Source organism: Sciurus carolinensis, chromosome 1, assembly GCF_902686445.1.
Source record: "Sciurus carolinensis chromosome 1, mSciCar1.2, whole genome shotgun sequence".
Taxonomy (NCBI): Eukaryota; Metazoa; Chordata; class Mammalia; order Rodentia; family Sciuridae; genus Sciurus; species Sciurus carolinensis.
In genome coordinates, this window is record NC_062213.1 from 125897073 (window position 1) to 125924786 (window position 27714).

Sequence of the window (27714 nt, forward strand, 5' to 3'; positions counted from 1 at the left end):
TTTCTCCTTATAAACTTTTTAAACAGGTTAACAGAGTTTTCCTTCCTCAGTGTTATGGTTTGGATCTTGAATGTCCCCCAAAGTCTCATGTGTTCCCAAAGCACCAGTGTTCAGAGGGGTGTCTTTTGGGAAGTGATTTGGATCATGATGGCTCTCACCTCATCAGTGGATTAGTTTAAGTGGATAGCTACATAGACCTCTGGGAAGTGGGACCTAATTGGAAATAGTTGGTCTGGGGGTGGGGGTGGCATGCTCTAGAAGGGCTTATCTTGTCCTGGCCCCTTCCCCTCCTTCTCTTTCTCTCCCTCTGCTTCCTGGCAGCCTAGAGCTGAGCAATATTCCTCTGTAATACCACCATGATGTTCTGCCTCACCCCAGGCCCAAAGCTATGGAGCTAGCTAACCATGGACTAAATCTTCTGAAACCATGACCCAAAATAGATCAGTCCTCCTCTAAGTTGTTTTTCTTAGATGTCTCATCCACAGCCGGGTTGTGTCAGGGCAATGGAGCAGGTTGCAGACAGGCCAAAGAAAGTACCTAGAGATAGCATGGGAGACATGATCTTGGGGTCAGGGTTTCAAATGGTCAGTGACAGCTCCATGAAAAATTCAGCGATGGCAGACTGACAGCACCTCCATCCCTCCACAGTGCTTTGCCAAGCAGTGCCTCCACCCCCTCACAGGTTTTTGTTCACTGGTGCCCAGCTGGACAGGTGATATGTGTCCTTTCCACAGTGCCCTCAGTTCCACACATCCCCACTCAGAGAATGGTTTTATATCTTCTGCTACAGAAGCACTGATGTCATCAACATTAGCTTTCTTAGTTTGCTCATATGACCAGCATTCCAAGGAGCAACCATCCTAGTGTGCATGCTAGGCTTTTGAGAACAGATGGGGGTATTCAGGGGCATGGTGTTTTACTGTCTCCCTTTGCTTTAATGATGCATCAGACATTTGTCAGTGATCAAAAACTGATTGACACATATACATAAAAGGCATCCATTATGGGAGCTCTGCTTCTTGCTGAGGTCAACTTGCAGATCTTGGAAATAGCTTTCCAAAGCTCGGGAACCTAAATTACAAAACTTCCATTCACAACTGGCACAATAATTTTCTCAGTAAATTTTAGTCCTTACATGACCTGGTCTAAACCACTAGAATGTGAGTTGCTAAATACAGTCTTTTAAAAAGTTTGGAAGGGGAAGCTAATGTGATTGTAAACCTTGGTATTTGTTTCTTTCAGCTTGACTCTGTGTACTTCTCTAATCTTTGAGTCAAGAGTAAGAGGGCAATTTGGTAGATGATTCCTGGGATAGGAATTAATTATTGAATCTGGGCATATCACCCAAGCATCAGCAAAGTCTGTTTGGGAAATAACTGAAAAGAATGGAGAAAAGAAAAAAAAAAGTGACATTTTAAAAGATCAATAAACAATGTTACAGGTTTAATACCCCATATCCAAAATGCTTGGGGCCAGAGGTGGTTTAGATTTCAAGCTTTTCACATTTTGGAGTATTTTCCTACAAATAATTTGATAGGTCCCAAGTGTAAGCACAAAATTCTTTTGTAATTCATGTAAACCTTATACACATAGTCTGAAGATGATTTTATATGTTTTTAGTGCACTGGTGTTTTGACTATGACCCATCACCTGAGGTGATGTGTGAAATTTTCCAATCGTGGCATGATGTTGGTGCTCTAATATTTAGAATCCAAGCTGTTCACATTTTGTATTTTCAAATTAGGGATGCTCAACCTGTATTTAAAAAAAATTAAAATGGAGGAAGTAAAACTATATTCTGTCAGGACAAAAACAGAACAGTAATCTCAGATACAGGAGGGAATTAAAAAATAATAAAGCATTATGTGTGTTCTTTGGCAATAAAACCCAGAGGGAGGAGCAATTTCTTATCAAATTAAAAACTGAAATTTTTAAACTAAACCAATAATCACTGATAGAATTAGAAAACAAATTTTAAAATTTGTTATTAAAAAGATTTCACATTTGTGTCTGAATAGTTGACAATTTTATCAAACTTCCTGTTATTTAAAAAAGTTCCAGTTTATAAAAAGATATAGAAAACTCCCCAATAAATGTATGAACGAAAATCAACCTTAATACTAAAACCAGATAATAGTACAGCAAAAAAAAATTGTGTATCATAAATATAGTCCATTTTTCAATTATAAGTAAAATTGCAAAAATTCTAAACAAAATATTAAAAACTGCTCTTTGCTCTTATAGCGAAACTAAAAGTTCCATGTACTATCTATATAATGATTTTCTTTTCTAATTGTCTCTGTGCTAAATTTATAGATTGTGGATCAATCCTAGTACATAGGTTGAATCAACATATGAGAAGAGTGAAAATTGCCTGACCCAGCTTCTGCTAACTATTCTTTATAGAATTATACCCAATAATAATGCTATACTTTGTCTATGTCTATGTCTTTTAGTGAAGAGAATTCTCAGGAAAAAATGTCTATTCATTCACACATTCACATATGCTTCAAAGTAGCAGATAAATGAGTGACACTGGATAATGATAAGGCATTCAATCAATGAAGGGTTTATTTTGGAAACCTTATAGTGTTAGCACATTCACCTTTCATTATGGTTTTTGTCCTAGGGAGAGCAGAGTTGTTTGTTCAAGCGTCCTCTTGGGTAGACATCAGATGACAGGAGCCAAAATCAGTACTTCATCTTCACTATAAAATATTGCACAGAAAGAGATGATATACAGAAGTTAACTTTGTGAGAAAAACTATCCATTTCTATAGTAGATCCACAGTTTATTTCACATTAGTTATTTAAATCTGGGTTTGATAAGCTTGTGGCTGGGCAAAGTGTGGAATGCCACCCTTTAGAAGCTTTGATGCAGCCAGTTTGGGTCTTCTCAGTAGTGAGTCAGCTAGAGGGATCAATGCAAAAAACAAAACAACAACAACAATAACAAACTATAGGTGCTCACTAATCATCAATTTAACCTAATTGATTAATTCAGATGTCCAGGATTTCATACCACCTCCATAGATTCAGTATCTGCAGACTCTCCACCACTACTTCTTCTAAACTTCAATACCAAAAAATGGTGGGAAAAATCAGTAGTTTTTGACTCCTTAACATTTATTTAACTTACCTCTTTTTCAGTGCAATTTTCTTCATATGCTTCTGTCTCTTACTTTCAGAGGAAGACGAATTTTTTTTCCCTTTTATTTTTATTTTTTATTTTTTTTCTCTCCCTCTGGAGTTTTTTTTTTTTTTAATTGTAATCAAATGGGATACATATTGTTTCTCTGTTTGTACATGGAGTAAAGGCATACCATTTGTGTATTCATAAATTTACATAGGGTAATGTTGTTTGATTCATTCTGTTATTTTTCCCTTCCCCCCACCCCTCTTTTCTCTCTATACAGTCCTTCCTTCCTCCATTCTTGCCACCCTCCCTAACCATAACCCTAAACCTAACCCTAACACTAACACTAACCCCTCCCACCCCCCATTAGGTGTCATCATCTGCTTATCAGCGAGATCATTCATCCTTTGGTTTTTTGAGATTGGCTTATCTCACTTAGCATGATATTCTCCAATTTCATCCATTTGCCTGCAAATGCCATAATTTTATCATTCTTTATGGCTGAGTAATATTCTATTATATATATATACCACAGTTTCTTTATCCATTCATCAATTGAAGGACATGTAGGTTGGTTCCACAATCTGGCTATTGTGAATTGAGCAGCTATGAACATTGATGTTGCTGTATGTCTGTAGTATGCTGATTTTAAGTCCCTTGGGTATAGGCCAAGGAGTGGGATAGCTGGGTCAAATGGTGGTTCCATTCCAAGCTTTCTGAGAAATCTGCACACTGCTTTCCAGAGTGACTGCACTAATTTGCAACTCCACCAGCAATGTATGAGTGTACCTTTTTCCACACATCCTCGCCAACACCTATTGTTGCTTGTATTATTGATAATTGCTATTCTAATTGGGGTGAGATGGAATCTTAGTGTAGTTTTGATTTGCATTTCTCTTATTACTAGAGATGTGGAATATTTTTTCATATATCTCTTGATTGCTTGTATATCTTCTTCTGTGAAGTGTCTGTTCATATCCTTAGCCCATTTGTTGATTGGATTATTTGTATTCTTGGTGTAGAGTTTTTTGAGTTCTTTATATATTCTGGAAATTAGTGCTCTATCTGAGGTATGGTTGGCAAAGATATTCTCCCACTCCGTAGGCTCTCTCTTCACATTGCTGATAGTTTCCTTTGCTGAGAGAAAGCTTTTTAGTTTGAATCTATCCCAGTTGTTGATTCTTGCTTTTATTTCTTGTGCTATGGGAGTCCTGTTAAGGAAGTCTGATCCTAAGCCGACATGTTCAAGAATTGGACCTACATTTTCTTCTATAAGATGAACGGTCTCTGGTCTGATTCCGAGGTCCTTGATCCATTATGAGTTGAGTTTTGTGCAGGGTGAGAAATAGGGGTTTAATTTCATTCTGTTGCATATGGATTTCCAGTTTTCCAAGCACCATTTGTTGAAGAGGCTATCTTTTCTCCATTGCATATTTTTGGAACCTTTGTCTAGTATGAGAAAATTGTATTTATTTGGGTTTGTGTCCAAGTCCTCTATTCTGTACCATTGATCTACCTGTCTATTTTGGTGCCAATACCATGCCATTTTTGTTACTATTGCTTTGTAGTATAGTTGAAGTTCTGGTATTGCAATACCCCCTGCTTCGCTCTTTCTGCTACAGATTGCTTTAGCTATTCTGGGTTTCTTATTCTTCCAGATGAATTTCATGATTGCTTGCTCTATTTCTGTAAGGTACATCATTGGGATTTTAATTGGAATTGCATTGAATCTGTATAGCACTTTTGGTAGTATGGCCATTTTGACAATATTAATCCTGCCTATCCAAGAACATGGGAGACCTTTCCATCTTCTAAGGTTTTCTTTAATTTCTTTCTTTAGTGTTCTGTAGTTCTCATTGTAGAGGTCTTTCACCTCTTTTGTGAGATTGATTCCCAAGTATTTTATTTTTTTCAAAGCTATTGTGAATGGGATAGTTTTCCTAACTTCTCTTTCTGAAGATTCATCACTTATGTATAAAAATGCATTGGATTTATGAGCATTGATCTTGTAACCTGCTACTTTACTGAATTCACTTATGAGTTCTAAAAGTTTTCTGGTGGAATTTCCGGGTTCCTCTAAATATATAATCATGTCATCAGTGAACAGGGATAGTTTGAGTTCTTCTTTTCCTATTTGTATCCCTTTAATTTCTTTGGTTTGTCCTATTGCTCTGGCTAGAGTTTCAAGGATGATGTTGAATAGAAGTGGTGAAAAAGAGCATCCCTGCCTTGTTCCAGTTTTTAGGGGGAATGCTTTCAGTTTTTCACCATTTAGAATGATATTGGCCATGGGCTTAGCGTAGATATCCTTTACAATGTTAAGGAATGTTCCCATCATCCCTATTTTTTCTAGTGTTTTGAGCATGAAGGGATGCTGTATTTTATTGAATGCTTTTTCTGCATCTATCGAAATAATCATGTGATTCTTAATTTTAAGTCTGTTGATATGGTGAATGACATTTATTGATTTCCAGATGTTGAACCAACCTTGCATCCCTTGGATAAAACTCACTTGATCGTGGTGCACTATCTTTTTAATATATTTTTTGGATGCAATTTGCGAAAATTTTGTTGAGAATTTTTGCATCAATGTTCATTCAGGATATTTGTCTGAAATTTTCTTTCCTTGATGTGTTCCTTTCTGGTTTAGGTATCAGGGTGATATTGGCTTCATAGAATGAGTTTGGGAGGGTTCCCTCCTCTTCTATTTCATGGAATACTTTGAGGAGTATTGGAATGAGCTCTTCTTTAAAGGTTTTGTAGAACTCGGCTGAGAACCCATCTGGTCCCAGATTTTTCTTTGTTGGTAGGCTTTTGATGACCTCTTCTATTTCATTGATTGACATTGATTTATTTAAGTTGTGTATGTCCTCCTCGTTCATTTTAGGTAATTCATATGTCTCTAAAAACTTGTTGATGTCTTTGAGGTTTTCTGTTTTGTTGGAGTATAGATTTTCAAAATAGCTTCTAATTATGTTTTGTATTTCACTTGTGTCTGTAGTGATATTTCCTTGTTCATTCAGAATTTTAGTAATTTGAGTTTTCTCCCTCTTTCTCTTTGTTAGTGTGGCCAAGGGTTTATCAATTTTGCTTATTTTTTCAAAGAACCAACTATTTGTTAATTTTTTCAATGGTTTGTTTCAATTTCGTTTTCAGCTCTGATTTTAACTATTTCCTGTCTTCTACTACTTTTGGTGTTGGTCTGCTCTTCTTTTTCTAGGGCTTTGAGCTGTAGAGTTAAGTCGTTTATTTGTTTATTTTTACTTCTTTTGTTGAATGCGCTCCATGAAATAAATTTTTCTCTAAGTACTGCTTTCATAGAGTCCCAGAGATTTTGATATGATGTGTCTTTGTTCTCCTTTACTTCTAAGATTTTTTTTATTTCCCTCCTGATGTCTTCTGTTACCCATTCATCTTATAATAGTGTATTATTTAATCTCAAGGTATAGGAGAAGTTTCTGTTGTTTATTCTGTCATTTATTTCTAATTTCAATCCATTATGATCTGATAGAATACAAGGTAGTATCTCTATCTTCTTGTATTTGCTAACAGTAGCTTTGTGGCATAAAATATGGTCTATTTTAGAGAAGGATCCATGAGCTGCTGAGAAGAAAGTGTACTCGTTCTTTGTTGGATGGTATATTCTATATATGTCCATTAAGTCTAAATTGTTGATTGTGTTATTGAGATCTATGGTTTCTTTGATCAATTTTTGTTTGGAAGATCTGTCCAGTGGTGAGAGAGTTGTGTTAAAATTGCCTAGTATTATTGTGTTGTGGTCTATTTGATTTCTGGAATTGAGAAGGATTTGTTTGACGTATATGGATGAGCCAATGTTCAGGGCATAGATATTTATGATTGTTATGTCTTGCTGATTTATGCTTCCCTTAAGCAGTATGAAATATCCTTCTTTATCCCTTCTGACTAGTTTTGGCTTGAAGTCCACATTATCTCAGATGAGGATGGATACTCCAGCTTTTTTGCTGTGTCCGTGTGCATGGTATGTTTTTTCCCATCCTTTCACCTTTAGTCTGTGAGAATCTCTTTCTATGAGATGAGTCTTTTGCAGGCAGCATATTGTTGGATTTTTTTTTTTTAACCCAATCTGCCAGTCTATGTCTTTTGATTGATGAGTTCAGGCCATTAACATTCAGGGTTATTATTGTGATATGATTTATATTCCCAGTCATTTGACTCATTTTTGGTTTTTGACATGATTTGGTTTCTCCTTTATTTGGCTATTCCTTTAGGCTAGTTCCTCTCATTGCTGATTTGCATCATTGTTTTTCATCTCTTCCTAATGGAATATTTTGCTGAGAATGTTCTGTAATCCCGGCTTTCTTTTTGTAAATTCTTTTAGCTTTTGTTTATCATGGAAGGATTTTATTTCATCTTCAAATCTGAAAGTAAGTTTTGCTGGGTATAAGATTCTTGGTTGGCATCTGTTTTCTTTCAGGGCTTGGTAAATGTTGTTCTAGCTTTTAGGGTCTGGATTGAAAAATCTGCTGATATTCTTATTGGTTTCCCCCTGAATGTAATTTGATCCGTTTCTCTCGTGGCCTTTAAAATTCTGTCTTTATTTTTTATGTTATTTATTTTCATAATAATGTGCCTTGGTGTGGGTCTGTTGTAATTTTGTATATTTGGTGTCCTATAAGCCTCTTTTACCTGGTTTTCCATTTCATTCTTCAGATCTGGGAAATTTTCTGATATTATTTCATTGAATAGATTGTTCATACCTTTGGTTTGTTTCTCTAAGCCTTCCTCAATCCCAATAATTCTTAAATTTGGCCTTTTCATGATATCCCATAATTCTTGTAGATTCTGTTCATGATTTCTTACCATATTCTCTGTTTGGTCAACTTTGTTTACAAGATAAATATTTTTTCTTCAATGTCTGAGGTTCTGTCTTCCAGGTGCTCTATCCTATTGAGTATGCTTCCTATGGAGTTTTTAACTTGGTTTATTGTTTCCTTCATTTCAAGGATTTCTGTTTGTTTGTTTGTTTGTTTTTCAGTATCTCTAACTCTTTATTGAAATGATCTCTTGCTTCCCGTATTTGCTCTTTTAACTTGATTGGTGCAATCATTTAATGCCTGCATTTGCTCTTTCATCTCCTCGTTTGCTTCCCTGATTGTTTTAATTATGTACATTCTGAACTCCCTTTCTGACATTTCTTCTGCTATGCTGTCATTAGGTTTTATTGATATAGTATCTAGGTTTGTTTGGGACATTTTCTTCCCTTGTTATCTCATATTGTTCAGATATCAGTGGGACTCTGAGATATTGCAGATTTCCTTTATTGGCTTATAGTGTTCCTGTAGATTTCCAATATATCACCTCCCAGCCTTCAGTAGCCTGAAGTCTTGGAGAAACTTGATAATGCAGTGCTTCCGAAGAAAGCTGCCCCTAGCCTGCTACTGGGTCCAAGGCTGGGGGCTGGTGCTGCATGGAAATCCTCTCACTGGGCGGTCCTACTCCTAGAAGCTGGCTATAGACAGGACCTGCCCCTGCCTGAGGGAGCCAGGCTGCTGGGGAAAGCCTCTCCCTGTCCTGCCTTGATCCCAGAAGCCGCCTGCTGGGGCCTGCCACTGGTTTCAGGATTTTGGGTTGGCTCTGTGCGGGAAAAGCTCTGACTGAGTGGGCCTACTCCAAGAAGCTGGCTGTGGACCCCACCTGCTGCTGGAGATAGCAGGGCTGCTTGAGGAAGTCTCTCGCTGCCCTGCCCTGGTTCCAGAAGCTGCCTGCGGGCCGGGTCTGGGTCTTGTGGTTGGCTCTATGCGGAAAAGCTCTCACTGGGCGGACCTGCTCCAAGGAGCTGGCTGTAGATCTTGCCTGCCGCCAGAGGGAGCAGGGCTGCTTAGGGAAGTCTCTTGCTGCCCTGCCCTGGTCCCAGAAGCTGCCTGCGGGCCAGGGCCCGCTGCTGGGTCTGGGGTTTGGGGTTGGCTCTGTGCAGAAAAGCTCTCACGGGGTGGGCCTGCTCCACGAAGCTGGCTGTGGATGGAGCCTGCCACCGGAGGGAGCAGGGCTGCTTGGAGAAGTCTCTCGCTGCCCTGCCCTACTCCGAGAAGCTGCCCCTGTCCGGGCCTGCCGCCAAGGCTGAGCTTCACCAGGTGGGAGAGACTCACCCCGTGGCTCTATGTTGGTCTGAGTCTCTCAATACCTCCCCTTCTTGAATCCTGAGTTCTGGAGCGACAGGAGATGCAGTCACCCTCTAGTCCGCCATCTTGGATCTCAACATGTCCCTAAGACAAATTTTTATAATGCTGTTGGCTTCTCTCCATGTGTACTTAAGTGTGACTATGACATAAATATATAATATTATTTATGCTATTTATACTTTAAATACATAGATATGTTTATGTCTGTATGGTAGACCTTAGTGAAATATGCACATCCATTTTAAATGTTTGGTGAGGTAGATGATACCTGTATTATTCTTCAAAGCTTATAAACTTCCAGTCTTGACTATCTCTCTCTAACTGCTGATTATAGATACACTAACATTCTATCAATAGCTTAATTTCACAATGCCAGTGTATTGGTTGCTACTGCATCTAATCCAAACCCAGGTTTTACTTCACCCTGTATAAATTGGCTTTATTATTCTAGCAAACTATCCCCCATGTTCACCTACTTTTACATGAAAAAGACTATAAGAACATAACCAGCTAATCATATTTTTTTCCAAAAATAGGCAAATCAGAACATAGTATGTGCAGTGCTTAACTCTATGTTTTTTTTTTTTTTTTTTTTGACTCCATTCATTTTGTCTGGAAGTGCAAATGATCCTTGGCACCAAAGATTCTTCTGGATCCATGATACTTAGGGGCATTCAGGAAATTTCAGTTGTTTGTATAGCTCACCTTTGAAGGGACAACATTTTTATTCTGTGCTTCTGTGTACAAAAATTTTCACATGTATATCTTCTAACTGTACATCTTCTTTAATAAAAGTAAATGGAAAAGAACTCAATAAAAGCTAGCAGAATAGTTTTAATGCTTTTAAAAAGTTAGCATTACTGTTTAATTCCTAGAGGATACTAATTTGCCAACATACCATATAGAACTAAAATTTAGGAGTTTCATATTCTCAGAAATAAAAATCTATGTCCTCAAATATATAGAGTGCCTTGCTGGAATGAACATTTCTCACTTATTATGAATTTAATCATATTTGAGAAGTAGGCCTGAGATTTGCTTATCATATTTCTGTTTAGTCATTACCTATGCATTCCCCCATAACATAAATTTGCTTAATAGCTACTATTTAAATTATAATTTGAAGCTCCTATTTTAAAAAATAAGATAATGATTATGACCATCACAATAATTATAATTTTATTCTAGCATACAGGTTTTGATAACATTTCCCATTAGTGTGTCTTTCAAGACAGTATTTGTTTTAAAAATATTTCTGATTATAAAAGTAATATGCACTCATAGAAAATTAGGAAAATACACTTTCTTTAAAAAAATCTCTAATCACTTCTCAGAGATCCTGATTATGTATGTATATATGTATATAAACAATCATTTATTACACTAAATTAGGAATCATATTGCATATACTACTCTGATTTTGTTTTTTCTTTCTCTTAAAAATATATTGGGGAAGCATCTTACATACTTTTTACAGTCCTTCTGAACTTAATTCTCTTTTTAATTGCCACTTAAGATTTGGAGAAATTAATACCAATTTAGAAAATCTGCTACCTTGAAACTTTTAAACAGTAAAATCAAAATCCCTTTTGATGCCAAACCAAGAACTCCTGTAGGCTCATTCTAGGCCTCAAGGACTTTTCTCTCAATCACAAAATGGTGTAAGACCACATGAAAAAAGTCAGAGCAAGACCTCTCTCAATTGAGCTCTCATCTTTAATTCAGCATGTTTACACAGGACATGGAGAAAGCAAGTGAGCAGTGAGTCTTCCAGTATCATCCTGTGTACTAGAACCCAGTGCATTGTATAGGCATGATGGTTGCTTTGGCCATAACTCAGAGAGATCCTGTTTATACTTGGATCCTTTTTTTATCAGTAGTGAATAGGTTGCATTTAAATTATAAACTTGGGAAGAAGAGATGAAAGGATTACTGAGTGTGAGAGATGAATGACAAAAAGCAGTAAAGCCTATGTGATCAGAAGGATAAGTCCTGCAGTTCCTCTGACATAAGAGATGGATTACAATAGCTTTGAAGTGGGAGATGGTTTACTTAGGAATTTAGCAGTAATTTGCATTTAAGGAGTCCATTACTGTATTCACATACAGAGTTCCATCATTGGATGACTAACAGGAATATATGATATTTGCTTATGATTTTATTGATTCTAATAAAATATGACATTATCATTTTTGAATCATTCTTGTTCAGGGAACACTTACCGACTTTCCTAGGACTGTTGGTTGATGTAACCTACAGCATTTATTGAATGGCATAATGTTGCTGTATCTTTTTGATATTGTCCTGTGTAGCTTTCTTTTTGTGGCTCAATTTGACCTAGAAAAAGTGTTTCAAAGAGGCAGGACTAGAATTAACCCATGCATGCAAATTAACAATTTTTCCCAGAAATAATTAAGTTTCAACTGCTTGGTAATGGCTCATGCAAAGACATTCATTCAGGTATACAAAAGGGAAATCGTGCTCTTAAAAAATAGTCACAACCTCATGATTTTCTTTGAAAGAACAAATGTTGTTTATGGTATTTCTCCTTGAGCTCATATAAATCTAAATACATACATACACATTTTTAATTAAAAGAAAAAAACTTTGGCATTTCATTCTTCTAGAGTAGATATGGAGGACAAAATGAGTCAATAAACAACAAAGACACGTATTTCAAGAGGTATCCCATGTGGACCCAAATCAGTGGTTTCTCCTCTGACCTCTTTCTTTAAGATACTGACATATTGTTTTCTGGAGTATACTGGAAATAGAACAATATTTATATCCTGGTTTTCTCCAATAACCAATTTTTTTTGAAATTTTATGCTTCTAAAATTTGGACTTTAATTTGTAAATAGGATTTTAGGAATGATGACATAATTTCCATGTGGCATTGCTCTAAGGAATAATAAGATGCCATTATTATGGCAACTAACAGTGATGAGAAAGAATCCAAGAACTGAGCCAGTAAGTAATTAGAGAACATAATGCATTTTATCAATTCTAAACCATGCATTTTTTCATGATTTCATATCTTTGAATCAGAACAACTTCAATAGGTGGCATCTTCAAATTATCAGATACTAAATTTGAAAGTAATATCTTAAGTAATTTATTTTGCTTATGTTTTCTTCCTTACTGTATAAAAAAGAATGTGTGTTAGCATCTTAAGTCTAATGAACTGCAGTGTTGTACTTTCAATCTATAATAGATAAAAGTAAATTTTTCACTGTTTGTAACTGGTATTCTAATAGATCTATACATAGACCTTCTCCCAAATTCCCCTAGTTGAAGAAAACACATTCTTTTGGGGAGACTTTCAAAAAAGGAAATTCAAAATCTCATCTATTTCTACCTAGAAACATACTTTTTTATATCTAACTAATGGGATATTGGGCTAGGTAAATTAGTGAATCCACAGGTAATTCCCCAAAACTAAATTTATTCATTAAATTTACTTCCTCCTCTACCAAATGCATTCTCAAGATATGAGGAGTAACCAAATTTGTTAATGTGTTACCTTTTCTAACCCTTACCATATAGTCTGATGCTTCTTTTCTAATGGTCAAGAATGGAAAAAAATCCTAAATCAGAAACAGTAACATAAAAACTCTAGAAATCCCTAAACTGAATAACTACCCTTGGATAACAAATGACCTACTAGTCCTTAAATCTTTCTATAGTTCTTCGAATATTGGATTATAGTGTGGGTGTTCTGCATGTATTTAAATTATGCATTGTATGTGTGTGTATGTGTGTGCATGTACATACACGGTAAGCACATATGTATTTAATTACAAACAATATTAAAATGACTTTGTCCACAAGGTCCTGAAACCACTTATGAAGACAAGGGTGTGCTTTTAAAAGTTTCTTTCTGAGTTAATGGAGATGAAGGGAAAAGTTATTGAGGTTTGCAAATTTATTTTAAGTAGATTCTTTAAGAATACCCACTGACCTACATTTATTGAAAGAAAAACAGTCAACTACAATTGTAATTGTTATCCTGTCAAGTATTTATTAATAGACAGGCTGCTGTCATCTTTGTTTAAATGCTCTAAGTTGACAGAATTTCATTTACATTAATGGGTGCAAAGTCCTTTTCTTACTTGTCCAACAAACTAGAGACAAAGTGCCTGCCAATGTTTTAATTTCTTTTTCATGTTCTGGTTAGAGAGTGAGAAGAATGCTTTCTTTCACTCCAGTGTCATGAATATGATAATCTATGGAAATCACAGAAAAGCAGGTACTTAAGTTAAGCATATACTGTACTACGAGAATCCCTGATGAATTCAAGTCTCTTCTGTTTAGAGAAGATGTTGTTGCCTGTGAAGTGACAGGCCGCCAGATGTTCATGAAGCAGCACAGTAATGGGCTCAGATCTGAGCATCTTCCCCAACCCCCAAAGACGACAGCATTTACTCTCGCCTACAGAATGGTCTTGCTTTCGTTCTTTGAACACGGGTGTTTACATTTACTCTTCAACTATCAAATCTTCATTTTCTTAATTTTACTTATTTAAACATGTGGAGAACAAAATTACATAACTATATGAGCAATCCTGACTTTATAGAGTGCACGCAATCTAAATGTGAAATAAGCAATTCTCCATCCTGTTAAATGTGCTTAATCCATTGACTCCCTTATTAATACTGGGGGAAAAATGGTTTGCTGAAAGAATGGGGAGTGTTTCCTGTAGCATGATATCAAGCCCACAGCAAAAATATTTTAAGGTGCATATTAAAGAAAATAAGGTATTTTCATTGTGTATATAAGTCATTGACAATGCTAATAATAGAAAACTAATATATTCCTAGAATTTCTATAACAATGATGTTGATAAAACTAGTAAGTGCCTACTATGTCTAAAGATTTGGCTTCATTTTATATAATTTACATAAACCCTATAATCCTTACTTAAACCTTATACAATATTATTCCCATTTTGTGAGTGAGAAACCTGAGACCTTATGAAAGCTAAGCAAAATTTGCTAATTTTTAATGGAACCAGGACTGGAAGCCAAGCCAAGTTCAGATACTCGGACAGTGGACCAAGCATGGTTCAAGATTCTAGGGAAACATCAGCAAATGGAAGTGATGAACACCTATTATGGTACAATAGGTGGAGGTGGACATATGAAATAAATAAACAATGTGAATATTATTAAAAGGGAGACCTGAAGAGTATGATTAAGAGGGCCTAGTTCAGAATGGGTGATTGTAGAGTGCTTCTCTGAGATATTTTATCCAAGTACTAAAAGATAAGAATCTGCCCTGCAAAGATCAGGATACAGACAAAAAGAGGAGTAAATGCAAAGGCTCTAACAGATCATTTCTGTTTTGCCCCCTAATTTGTCTTTAATGCCTAGCACATAAAATTTACTAGACAAAAAGTAGATTCTCAATAAATATTTCTGAAGTCTCTCCCAAGGAAACAGTTTATTAGGTTTTTCTCCCAGTATCTTCTCCTAAAGCACCCAAAACCTTCAAGTGTTTTGGGGTGATATAGTGCCAGTAATCTTAGGAAAGACATGCCAGTCAATGTCCAGGAGAAGGCACTGAAGTTGGAGGCCAGAGACATAGGTTTGAAATGAGTTTTGCTTCATGCATGTTGTTGGGGTTTATGTGTCTACATGCAAAATTATTATTCATGGGGCACTTTTCCAAAGATGTAAGACATTTTTTTCATGTTAAATATTTCTTACTGGCAATTAATTTCTTAATGGCAATTAGTTATATTAGAAACAGATTTCTTTTCAACTAAAAAAAAAAAAAAAAAAAACTTGTACTTGCTTTATTTTCTCTCTGAAACAAATCACCTGCTTAGCATAGAAGACCTAAAAATTGACTTTCAAAATGATGATCATTTTATTCCAATACGTTCTGAACTATAACTCCAAATAGGGTGTTAGATTGCATCAAAATGTAATATTTTATGTCCTGTGCCATACTTTCAGGTAAAAAGGCTTAAAGCAGTCATCCAGGTGTTTCCATATAGAAAGATATTAGGTATCACATTGAATAAATATGGGGAAAATTGATTAATCTACTCCTGTTCCAAATACAGCCTGAATCCTGTGTGCATTTTCTTTTCATATTTATATCAGTCCCATTTTCCTCATCACCTCATTTTTCTGTTTTCCTTTGCTTCTATCCCATTGTGTAAAGTAATTTTTGTTCCATTTTCTCTCATTGGTTTTTGCCCCTGACATTCTTTGCAACATTTATCCAGGAAAGCAGTAGCATTTTGAAGGTGGATTTCAAAAGCAAATAATTTCATTCAAGTCCTCCTAAGGCGTTAGGAGAACCATAGCTCAGGACGCCTTTCTTTATGTGTAGTTAATATTTTGTGACATTTTTATAATTCAGAAAGCTCACTTCATCTTTACATCATTTATTATATTGAGCATAAATCAGGTTGATGTCCAGCATACTAATACAATACTCCAGTTCTATACTGCTTTACAGTTTTTAAAGTAGTAAAAGCAATATTTTAATAATCTATTAATGCTTTTCCTATTTCAAATAGTTGTAAAGAGCAAATTGGTAGGATGATCTTTGGTATTTCTGTTATTCAAATGAAGAATGAGGCTCACAAGGAGCAAGTAATTTGTCCCAGGTCATTCAGCTGGTCTCTGGAAACTAAGGTCAGCAATCATTCTGTTTACTGCACTGTTGTAGTTGAAAGTTCTGTTTTCCTAAACTCTAATGACCTGAAATGAAACCACAAGTGTATTGGTGCTAGCATGTGTTTGTGTATGTAAATCTTACTTTCTGGTGATTTCATGCCTGTTATCACTTACATTCATTTCTAATTACTTCTGTAGTTGGTTTCTCCTAAATATATCTCAGGTGAGTTTTTAACCAAACATTAAACTTTTTTTTTTTTTAATTTTAAACAAGATTACCATTTATTGTAACACGCAATCAACAAACCCTTATTGGAGTAAAGGCAATCATCCTGTTTCTATTCTGCATGGTATCTTTTTGGGGGTGGGGTATTATTAATGACTTTATTGATGATGCCTTCAAATAAAGTTATTAGTGCAAATGGCTTTCTTTTTTTTTTTTCAGCCTCAGTTTGTTCTCAGAGCAACAAGCGTGGCAGGGGGTTTGGGGGCTTCAGTCTTGGAGACAAGGGCAGGGTTGCAGGTCTGTCTTCTTGGCCTGGGAATATTTGGGATCCCCTACCTGGAACATCCAGATCACCCTTCTGGAGTTGCCAGCTCTTTCCTCTCTCCTTGGTGGACAGGAGAGTGGGTGGGAGGGCAGCTTCACCCAACAGGAGACACCATCTCCTTTCTGTGGGACACCCAGCCCCTCTCCTGGGCAGGACCCCAGGAGTGTCTAGGCCACACAGGCGTGTCTAGCTCTCCATGTCCACAGGGCGAATGTTGCCCATTTTGTGCTCTCTGACCCACAGCTCCCTGTCTTTGGCCGGGTCCACTTTTCGAAGCAGTTGATCCACAGGCTCAACTGGCTTTGGTTGAACAAGTCCGTCTCGAGCTGCAGCTGTGTGTACTGGCACAAAAGTTGCAGAATCATCTCCACCCTCTCCACTTCCAGTCGCTCCAGCTCCAAAGTGGTGATCACCATCTCTTCAAACCACTTGGACTGGGCCTGGTTGTAGAGATCCACACGGTGCATGAGGTCATCGCTAGCCTATGTGGACTTCCTCCGTGCCTTCTTGATGTCCTCCTCCTTCTTGTTGCTCAGTTTGATCTCCAGCTGCTGGGTCTTCATCTCCTGGTCTCTCTGCTGCTCTGTGAGGGCCTTCCGGACCTTCTGATGCATAGCGGCTGGCGAGTTGCTTGTGGAGGTCAGCAATATGGTGGTCACACATTTTCGTGTCTTTCTTGAAGTTCTCATGAAAGTTCATTAGGGGCTTCCCTACCTCACTGTGAAGCTTGGTGGGAACTTGAGATGAACTTCTGCTTCATCTGCCAGGCTCTTCTTCACCTGAGCCCATGCTTCTCCCAGGGAGCCTTCCTCCTGTGCAGCCAACGAGTTCTGAGAGAGCTTAAGCCAAGTTCTTTGCATATTCTTCTTCAATCTTTATCCTCTTTCAAATGAATTCAGACATTTATTTCTGCATTTGTTTGCCCTTCAGTTGCTTTTGGAGCAGCAGTTCGAACCCCGCCACAGTGCCATTGCCTTGGAGGTCTTTCTTATCTGCCTAGAAGTAGTCACAGTAGCTCCACTCCGTTGACTTCAGCAGCTGCTGTTCAGGCATTGTGTCTGGGTGAGGGAACGTCATGCAATTTATCATCTTCTCTGTGTGGTCATCTTTATTTTCAAAATTATATTTTTTGTCTTCATTGACTGAAGTTCTGTCTTCCAAGTGGTCTCCTCTGTTGCTGCTACTTTCCATTGAATTTTTATTTTGGTTTATTGATTCCTTCATTTCAAAGATTTCTTCTAGATTTCTTCTAAGGATCTTTATCTCTTTTTTTTAAGTTATCTTTCTTCTCCTGAAACATAGCTCTGATTTCATTCTTTATATCCTCCTTAAAGTCATGAAGCAGTTTTACTAAGTAAATTCTGAACTCTTTTACTTACATTTCTTCTACTGGTTTGTCAATGGAGTCTATAATTGGAGCATCCTGGTTTGTTTGGAGTGCTTTATTCCCTTTTTTTTTTTCATTTTGTTTGTGTGTCTTCCCATCTAGCTGTGGGGATCTGAGACAGTAGTTTCTACCGTGTAGACTTATAGTGTCCCTAAAAGTTTCCAGTACCTCACAAATCTGGGTTTCAGTCTCCATAGGCTCTGCCACGCTGCAGTACCCCCAGACATTAAACTTCGTAGCAGGCATAATATTATTTGTGTGAATTTCCCAGTTCATACAGATTATAATAATTTCACTTTTTAAATATTTTTATTTCTCCAATGCCTCAGGAGGCTGAGGCAAGAGGATATTTTCAAAGCCAGCCTCAGCAACTTAGTGAGGCCCCATCTCAAAATTAAAAAAAAACAAAACAGTCTGGGGATGTGACTCAGTAGTTAAGTTCCCCTGGGTTTAATCCCTGATACCAAAAAAGAAAACAAAAATATTTTTATTTCAATTATTTATAGATTTCATTATTTAGTAATGAGATAATAGCCTTGATTTTATTTTTTATCAATGAAGCTTAAAATAGTTCATGACCTAGTCGGACCTTGGAAGTGTGACAAATGTTGTCCATGGTAGCCATATTTTAGAGCTTAAATAGACAGAATGTTAAGTAGAAGGGAGAGAGTTATAATTTATGACCCAATCCATTGTTTCATCTACAGACCATATGCCACTATCTGGGAATAAACTCTATAGATTTCTAACTGTAAATTTGAAAATAAAACAACACCTACAGTGGAAGGGACCATCTAGTATACTCCCTCATTTTACAGATGAGAAAACCGAGGCTTACTCACCACTCTGCCATGGGTCACAAAACTAACTGATAGAAAGGCTAAACGCAGAGCTCCATCTTCTAAATCTCAAGTGAGTGCTGTTTCTAATATGCCACATTGCCTCCCCCAGCAAGATGCCTCCCGTGGGGCCCTGCTTCTTGAAGATGAAGTATATTAAATTCACATTTGGCTGCTAATCATTTTCTCAGCAGCTCTATGGTATTTCATTAACTGCTGCATGTAACACTCTGGCCTTTCACCTGTATTAACTTGAGCTCATTAAACTTGAGGCCAGTAATAAACAGGACTGAACTAATTCAGATATTTTGCTTCATATGTGTTCAGCATTTTTCTAATGGTTTCTACTGTGTTAAACACTTTCCCTTTCACCATTTGTGAAACAAGAATAAACATGGAGCACAGATTTCAGAAAAAGGACTATGCTCTTCATATCAATCAAAAATATATTAAATACCTTATACAACGCTTTGTGAGGACTACAAAGAAATATGAGTGACAGTGAAACAGACTAGTGTTTGAATCCTGGCTCTGCCGCTCATTCATGGTGAGAATTGGAACAAATTACCTACCTGTTCTGAATCTGTTTTGTCTTCTGTACATGAATGTACATATACATACTGCATAGAATTGCAATGTAGAAGAGATAATGTTTTAGACTTTGCAACAGATCTGCTTATAACAGTGCTTAATAAATGTGCTAATGTTGACAAAGAAGATGATGAAGATGCAGTTCCTTCCTTCATCTCTCCCGACAGCCATTATGGAAAAAGCCCATTTTCCCCCAACTCCTCCCCTACCTCATTATCACTACAAAATAGGAGCAAAGGCCCTTGAGAATGCAAAGAAAAAAAATCTACTTCTAGAAACCCTGCCCAGTTTCTCCACTCTTTCATGTTCATTTATACTAACAAGTAACTCTTTTAAAATTTATAGCCTATACAGACTCAGGTTAACACAAATTCCTAATTTTAAAAGTTGTTTGAGATTCTGACTGAACAGAGGATGGGGAGAAAGGAGAGGTTATTTGCAGAAAGATGGTCAGGAGAGAGGTAGAGGTAGATGTCTGTCAGGGAGAATAGCGGCTTGGGGTGGTTTCAGGGAGGAATGGCTGTGTAGCAGTCAACAGTTTGTGGGATTGAAGATCATGTTGGATCCTTGCTGTGGGAATGTGGTCAATATTGGTTTTCTGTTTTCTTGAATGCCACATTTATTAGAGCTATCCAGGGAATCAGAACTAATAGGATATCTTTGGTTCTATAAAAGGGAATTTAATATAAGAATGGATCACTTGGTTATGGAGACCAAAAAGTCCCAAACTATGCCCTCTGCAGACTGGAAGACCAGTCAAGACTGTTTTGTGATTCAGTCTGAGTCTAAAAGTTTGAGTCAGGGGAAGCAACAGAGTAACTCTTTGAGGCTGAAGGTTTGAGTACTGAAGGGGTAAGGGATAGGAAACGGCATGATTCCTGGAGTTCCAAGGTCCAAGAACCAAGAGCTCTAGTCTCCAAGGAGTGAAGATAGATATCCCAGCCCCAGCTCCAGCTCCAGAAGAGAGAACTATTTGCCTTTCCTCCACCTTTTTGTTCTAACTGAGCCAATAACAGATTGGTTGATGCTGACCCACATTGGTGATGGTGATATTTATCCAGTCCATCAATTCAAGTGCTAATCACTCTGGAAATACCATCAAGACACACCCAGAAATCAATTTCTACCAGTTATATGGACCATCTCTTAACCCAGTCAAGTGGACACATAAAATTAACTATCATACCAGAGAACTTTTATTATTTCTGTTCATAAAATCTTAAATAATAATAGTAAGTATCTTCTAAGTCATCTAATTTACTTTCCTCCTACTACTAGAATCCCATCTCCAATATTATTGATTATTCTCTTCTCTCTGCCAGAGTCCTGATCCCATAATCCATCCTTCCTTCTGCTGCCACCTGGATCTGATGTTTCCCTATATTCTGAAGAGTAAAACCTAAACCACCTTGCCAAGAATTCGGAGTCCTTAGATTTCCCAGATTTATCCCCACTATTCCCCAGTCACTTATGATATTTTAGCCATCTCCTAGTCCAAAAGTCACCCTCTAGTTATTTCACCTCATTGCTATATGTCTTGTCCCTTTCTAGCACTACATACTGTTGCCCACCCCCAAGAGTGTATGTCTCAAATTACAAAATAAAGGTGTAGCTGTAAAAATTATTACTTTATGCAATGACAGTTTATTTCTTTATAGTAAACTGAGGAGTCATCTAAATGGTATTTAAATATTGAAATAATTTTATCACAGCAGTACCTCTTACTATGAGTTAGTCTTCTTCTCAAGGCTACAAGCTGCTTAGAAAGTAGCACCTCCTATTCATCCTTGTACCCTAGGTCCAGCACTACATGGCACTTGGCAAAAAACAAGTCTTAGCACCAACATCCTTCCTGGCATTCAACTGAGGCTAGAGTCTCTCCTCATGATTTTGACACTATTGCTAATGCAGTTGCATACTCTGTCACTTCACAACAAAATGCACTCGCCTTGTTTTGCACAGAGGAGCCACTTTACCCTCTTGTGTTATATTAAACAGAGCAGAGGGTTAGCATTCTGGGTCTCCCCGCCACCTCTTCCAGAGTGTCACCCTGCTCTCTCTCTCTTCCACCTGGAGAATTTTCTTCCCCTTTTCTGACCCTCACACCTCCATTGGCACTATTTGCCATGCTGTCTTCACCTCATCCTTCAGAACTTAGCTCAGATGTCACCTCCTCTACACAATCTCTGACCCCTCAGCCTGGATTAGGTACACATTGTCATTGCTCATATAACAGTCTGTGTCACCTCTGCCACAGCCCTTGTCACAGGGTATTGCAATTGTTATTAACTATAGGCTTTTTAAGGTCACAAACTGTCTTTTATATATAAATTTCAGGTGTCTGGCACTTTATATATGTTTTCTTTTGAATTTATGAATCACAGCAGTTAGGTAGGTATGACATTATTTACTTCATGTCATTTTGAATGTTAAAGGAAACTACATCATTTCATTTCTTTCTGAAAAATCTTTTGAGATTGTCAGACACTTCAAACTTCCAGCAAGATTTTGTATATATTCAAATTATTCATTTGTTCATTTGTTCAATTTTTTAAAATATGCTGAGTCTCTGTTACATGCTGGATCAAAAACTGTCTAGGATCTCAAATGGGAAGATGGAAGCCATGACTTATAGTGAGCAGACAGTGCAGGATTAGTGTTCTGGAGCCCCCAGAGGAGTCCCTAATGCTGGGCAGGGAGGGGAATCAGTATAGGGGATTACTTAGATACCATGAGGGCTGAGCTAAAACTAAAAAGCCAGATTGGCCTGCACCAGGTGAAAAAGAGAGAGACAGAGCATCTCTAGCAGAGGCAATGCATGAACAAACATAAAAAGACAGAACACAGTATACAGTGCAATGTAAGCAGTTAAGGCTGATGGGAATAAATTGGCAGGCATGCATTTGACAAATATTATTCCATTTAATGCTTATACCAACATCGTGCATTAGGTACTGTCATTCTCATTTCATTAATAAGGAAAATTAGTAGCAGAATAGTTAAGTAATTGGCTCATAGTCACACAGCTAATGAGTGCAAAACTGATTTTCATGCAAATTCGACTTCTGAATCAGTACCCAAACTGCTCTGTGAATGCTGGCTTCCTTACTTTAACTATGAACATGGACTGTAATTGCTTTGATGGATTCAGACATCATATTTTTTGATCAAAAATTGCATGCTTAAATTTATCTTTTTAAACTAATAGTCATATTTCATATATTTTGCATGTCCAACTCCAATATCCCAATTTGCACCACTGGGTTCCACAGAGCCCTGTAATAAAACATAGATGATACTTCTCTCTCTGTATCTTCTTATTTTTTTCCCTTGCCCAAATATCACAATGTCATGAAAATTTGCTGGCTTATAGCAGTGATTAAACACTATATGCCTTTTACAAATGAGGAAAATCTGCGTTTCTGAATCTAAACCATGCTAAAACTGATTTTGAGGTAAAAATCAGAGTCAAATGTGAAAAACTGATTACCTTTATGATTGGGTGGAGGGATGAGGTAACTGAATTTAGACAATACAGAAAAGAGACTTCACTTCCCCACCTTCCATGATGCACTGAGGCACATCCCGCACACAGAACATTATGTAAATTACATCCTTCAACCCCACAATGGTCATTTTACACAGACTCAGAGAGCTGTGATCCCAGGCATTTTGCCACACTCTTCCCACATTTTTTAAGTTTTAGATATCCAAAAACAACTCAAATCACTTTATTGAGTTTGTTTTTCTTTTCTTTTTTTTTTTAATTTTAAGATCAGGTCTTTGAAGATATATTTTCTTCATTTTCTATCCAATTGTTGGACACTCACTGAGTTCAAGCAGTTTTCTGAGAAGCTTGCTTTATCATGCTTTGAGATAAGTACAATACCTGGGTATATTTGATTCAATTTGACACCAGCCCTTACTGAATAGCAAGAGAAACTTATAAAACAAATCACAATGATAACTTGCACATACCATATGGAAATTATTTAGTCTTTAATATAGCACAAAGCAATTCCTGACCAGAATACTCATTTGATTTTGTATTTGTTGAAAAAAAATTTCAAAAGACCGATAGTGTAACCATGTCTTTTGAAAAAAAAAAAAAATGATCAATTTTTAAATACTTTCAAAAAATATATTCTTTGTATCTATTTTAACCTTCATTCTGTCAGTGCATATGCATATAAAAACACACATATAAAGGAGATAGCTTGATAGATTGTTCAGGTTTATAATGATCTCTCTCTCATATATATGTTTATATATATTTATATATTATATATACATATGTTTTATATATATATATATACATATAGATACATATATATCCTGAAATCCTTTTTTATGTTATTACCACTTAAATATCAAAATAAGTACTTTTCTTGCTGTTATTGTTTCAAATCAGATAAGAGAACATGATTAAGGAAACAGAATTGACCCTTTACAATACTATAGACTACTGCTATTAGCCAACTTGCTGCCATTCTCATAAAAATTATGCAATTTAAACTGAATGACACTAGTGCCTGCTTCTATTAGGAACAAGAACCCTTTCTTACTTCATAATATGCTCAATTACCTTTAGATTGATCCATGAATAAATTATAATCCAAATAAACTTCTTTACCTTAAAGCTTTGCTGGCTTAAGGTATCATGGTTGATTCATTACCTTGTCACTTTTCTATCGGCAATGTAATGCTTTTTATATCTGGATGGAGACAGTTTTAGTGTGAGATACTGTTATCTTTAAATGAGTAGGATTTAGCTTTTCTGGTGAGAACAAATTCATCAATGATGAATCCCTGGAGAAACTATTGAAACAAAATCACACCATTTCTGAGCTTTGTTCAGTTCATCAGTTACAAAGCAGCTTTTGATAGTCCTAAAGAACTTTTTCCTTTGTTTAAGAAATATAGCATGACGTGCAAAACCTCATGCTTTGAGTTACCGCAGGCTAGGACTTTTTCTGTAAGAAAATAATGAATGAAGAGGAAAAACTCCTGCTGCTGCCTCTGTCAGACCCTGCTGCTTCTCCTCCTTCAATGGGAAATCAATTAACTGTATGTTCAGGCAGAGATTTGAACTAAATGCTTTATTAATCATCACTGATTGCACACATACACAGTGACCAACTATGCATTTATCCTTGCTTTTTCTTAGCTGTGTTTGACTTTGGGTTTTGTTTGTTTGTTTGTTTGTTTGTTTGTTTTGGCAAGATCAGAACATGCCTAATGTAGAAAGATGATCCTCCGATGCAGAAACATATTGATCTTCTACATTTTTGGAAATTTTAACTTAAAAATTTCAGTACCCCAAAATCCTACTGCCACATTATTGTGCACCATTTTTTTTTAACTGCTTGATTTTTCATACTAATGAGTAATGCAAAATGCCTATGGCAGTTATGATATTTTGGAAGATAGCCCTTAGCCTCTGGACTCTGCACATGGCAGTGAGTAATTAAACATGAACCCAGTTTGATTTGGAGATACATGGTAGAAGGTTGAAAAAGCAGTCAATATTTTGTGCATGTGTGTGCTTTTGGCGTAAAAGAAAAATTGGGCCTTGGCATTCTTTTATTTCTTTGATTCTTCTATCTAATGTTCAAAGAAATTCCAGTAGGAATATTTATGTTAAACTGGGAGCCTCTCCTTAGGATTGATTGCTAAAGATTAGCATGTTAGAATGGTAGCACTGTTACCCAATGAAAGGCTGCATAGTATAATTTATATATGACAAGTATGGTCAACTAGCGCAATTACAGAACATATAGGCTATTAGAGGCCACCCTGGTTATTTGTCATTCAACATCAAGGGATTTTTAAGGCATCATCATCATCATCATCATTTTTATAATAATTTGAAATAATGGTTTATATTTAACTATACTCTTTCTCTCCATTTGGATAAATAATAATCTAAATGGTGGAAAAAGCCATCCTCTGATGTATGTGTAAAGAAGATGGATCCAAAGTTCCAAGAAGTATTTCTTTTGAATAGCTTCTGCAAACTCAGGTGGAATTAGATGGTGTTTAGTGAGCTATGGCCCTATCAGGAAAACAAGATAATGGTTTATAATGGGACTTGTTAACATGAGGATCTGCTGGAACCAGAGGTCATGTGTTTAAACACTTAACTGTTCTTGATAATCTTCAAAAAAATAAGGTTAGGATGTAGGTGACCTTAATGTATAAGAGAAGGGTGGAAAGAATGACATTCCAGCAAGATTTATATCATGTGGACATGTGTTCACTTCTTTATGAGGTGTTGTCTATACACAAGGAGACATTTCTTCAGCACAAGGTGCAATCCCTAGCACCTCTCCTGCCCAGGAAAAAGTGATTTTATAAGAAGACATTTCAAATAAGTGTTATTTTTTCTCCTGTAGAATAAGTATTGAGGATTTATGTTATACTCTTCTTTATTTTATGCTTTTAACAAGTCAGTTGCACTTATTTTATAGTAAAGTAGATACAAAGTACTCTCCCCCTACATCATACAATTTCATATTACTGCAACCATCAAATATTATAATTTAGGAAAGCATTATTAAAGGATAGAGACAAAGTACACATTTGTAATCTAATTGTATATAAATTAATTTGGTATTCAGAACATTGTTTCCATTTTCTTGTTGATATAATTAGGGCAAATTGATGATGGAAGTAACAAGCCTCCATATATCCACGTAAATATGTTCTTTGTTGATACAGACGTGCAGTTGCAGTTTGCATTTTGCCTTGATTGGAACATGGTTTAAGTTTAGTTTACCTACTCTCCTGAGATCTCCAGAGGACTGGAGAACTCATTTTCCTGGGTAGTATGCAGCCTGGCAGGTGGAGGCCAGCATTTTGAAACAAGTGTGATTTTTCACCAAAGTACTTGCTAGGTCAGAGATCAGGATGACCTTGGAGTGCTGTAGTTTTCCAAACCTCCATCAGCTAGATAAATGGGCTTTATTCTGCAGGAGCAAGAGGGTGTTTTTGCAGTCTTTAAAAGAGACCTAGCATTTCCAGGTTACAGGCTGACATGAAACATTTGGAATTCAGTGGTGTCTATCACCAGCAGTATGTGTCAGTAAAAGTGAAGATCAAAGGTTCTAAAGGAGGGGAAGGACAAAGTGAAGAGGAGATAATTGTGGGATAATGAATGGTATGAGGGCATTTTCGTGTTAACTTGAAACCACTTAGCATTTTTCCATGACGCCCAGGTATCTTTCTAAATGAACTTTGTAAAGTACAATTGAATAACCTTGAGATTTAAAGCTGTGATGTGATTTTGAATACTGATAGAGTTTGTTTAAGGACATGATATAGCCTCTGCTTTTCATTTTTATTTTTGCTTCTTTTACACAAAATAACATTTATTTTCTGTACAGAAAAATCAATATTTTTATCATTTTGTTTTTCAGCTATTCCAGTAAATTGCAATCAACATTAGTTACAGTCTTTAAAGAAATGTAGTAAGAATTTGAACACAATAAAATAGAGACACAGATTAGAACTTTGGCACAGTACCTTTGCTATCGACAAAAACATTTGTCAGGGACTACAGCTGTGTCTATATGGTGCTAAAAACCTGATGAACGGGAAAAAACCATCAATAGGTTTCACCTTCTGTCTATAGAAACCAAACAAATGATTTAACTAATAGCTATTGTTTTAAGTGAATGGATTTGGTTTGCCATTGTGAACTTTATTCCATTTACAAATGCATTTTAATTAACATTTGCATCTAATACATAAATATAGGTAAAGGTATTGTTCCTTTGTGTTCTTCTAATAACTAATGGAATCTAATACCTAGAAAACTAGTAGTCCAAGAGCGAGTGAAGACCTTGTTACAGTAGACATGAAACCATCCCTAAGTACACAATTGTTTGTTGATAATATGTGTTTAAATTCACTCATTTTTCTCTTCCATGAGCTAGCATGTTGCTTTGTTTTGTTTGAACTCAGGGCCAAACACTCCAACACAGAGCTATATCCCCAGTCCTTTTTAAAATTTTTATTTTAAGAAATGGTCTTGCTAACTTGTCCAGGCTGGCCTTGAACTTGCGATTCTCCTGCTTCAGCCTCCCAAGGAGCTGGGATTAGAGGTGTACACCAACACATGGTTTAACATGCTTTCTTAATTTCATGTTTCCCTTTAGAAACTGCCAAGCTTTGGACCTTTTCTTGAACAGCGCAAGAAAATCATAGCAGAGAACAAGATTAGACAGAAAGAACAAAATGCAGCTTTTTCACCACTTGAGAGAAAATATTTTATACCTAAAAGGCCTATTCCTACCATCAAGGTAAAACTTAAACTAAATATATAAGGATGTCTATTGTACTATTTAAATATACAAATATGATTTAAATGTTTATTTCTTCCTTAAATATACCACTAATGTTTTAAAGTATTCTGA

General features: G+C 36.5%; 1 protein-coding gene across 1 annotated transcript in view; it reads left to right on the forward strand.

The window, feature by feature from the left end:
- Dpyd (dihydropyrimidine dehydrogenase) overlaps window positions 1-27714 on the forward strand; it is an 810982-nt gene that overhangs the window by 764471 nt on the left and 18797 nt on the right. Inside the window, 1 exon segment of the mRNA XM_047549961.1 lies at window positions 27457-27600. Within this exon segment, the coding sequence (XP_047405917.1) occupies window positions 27457-27600 (144 nt within the window).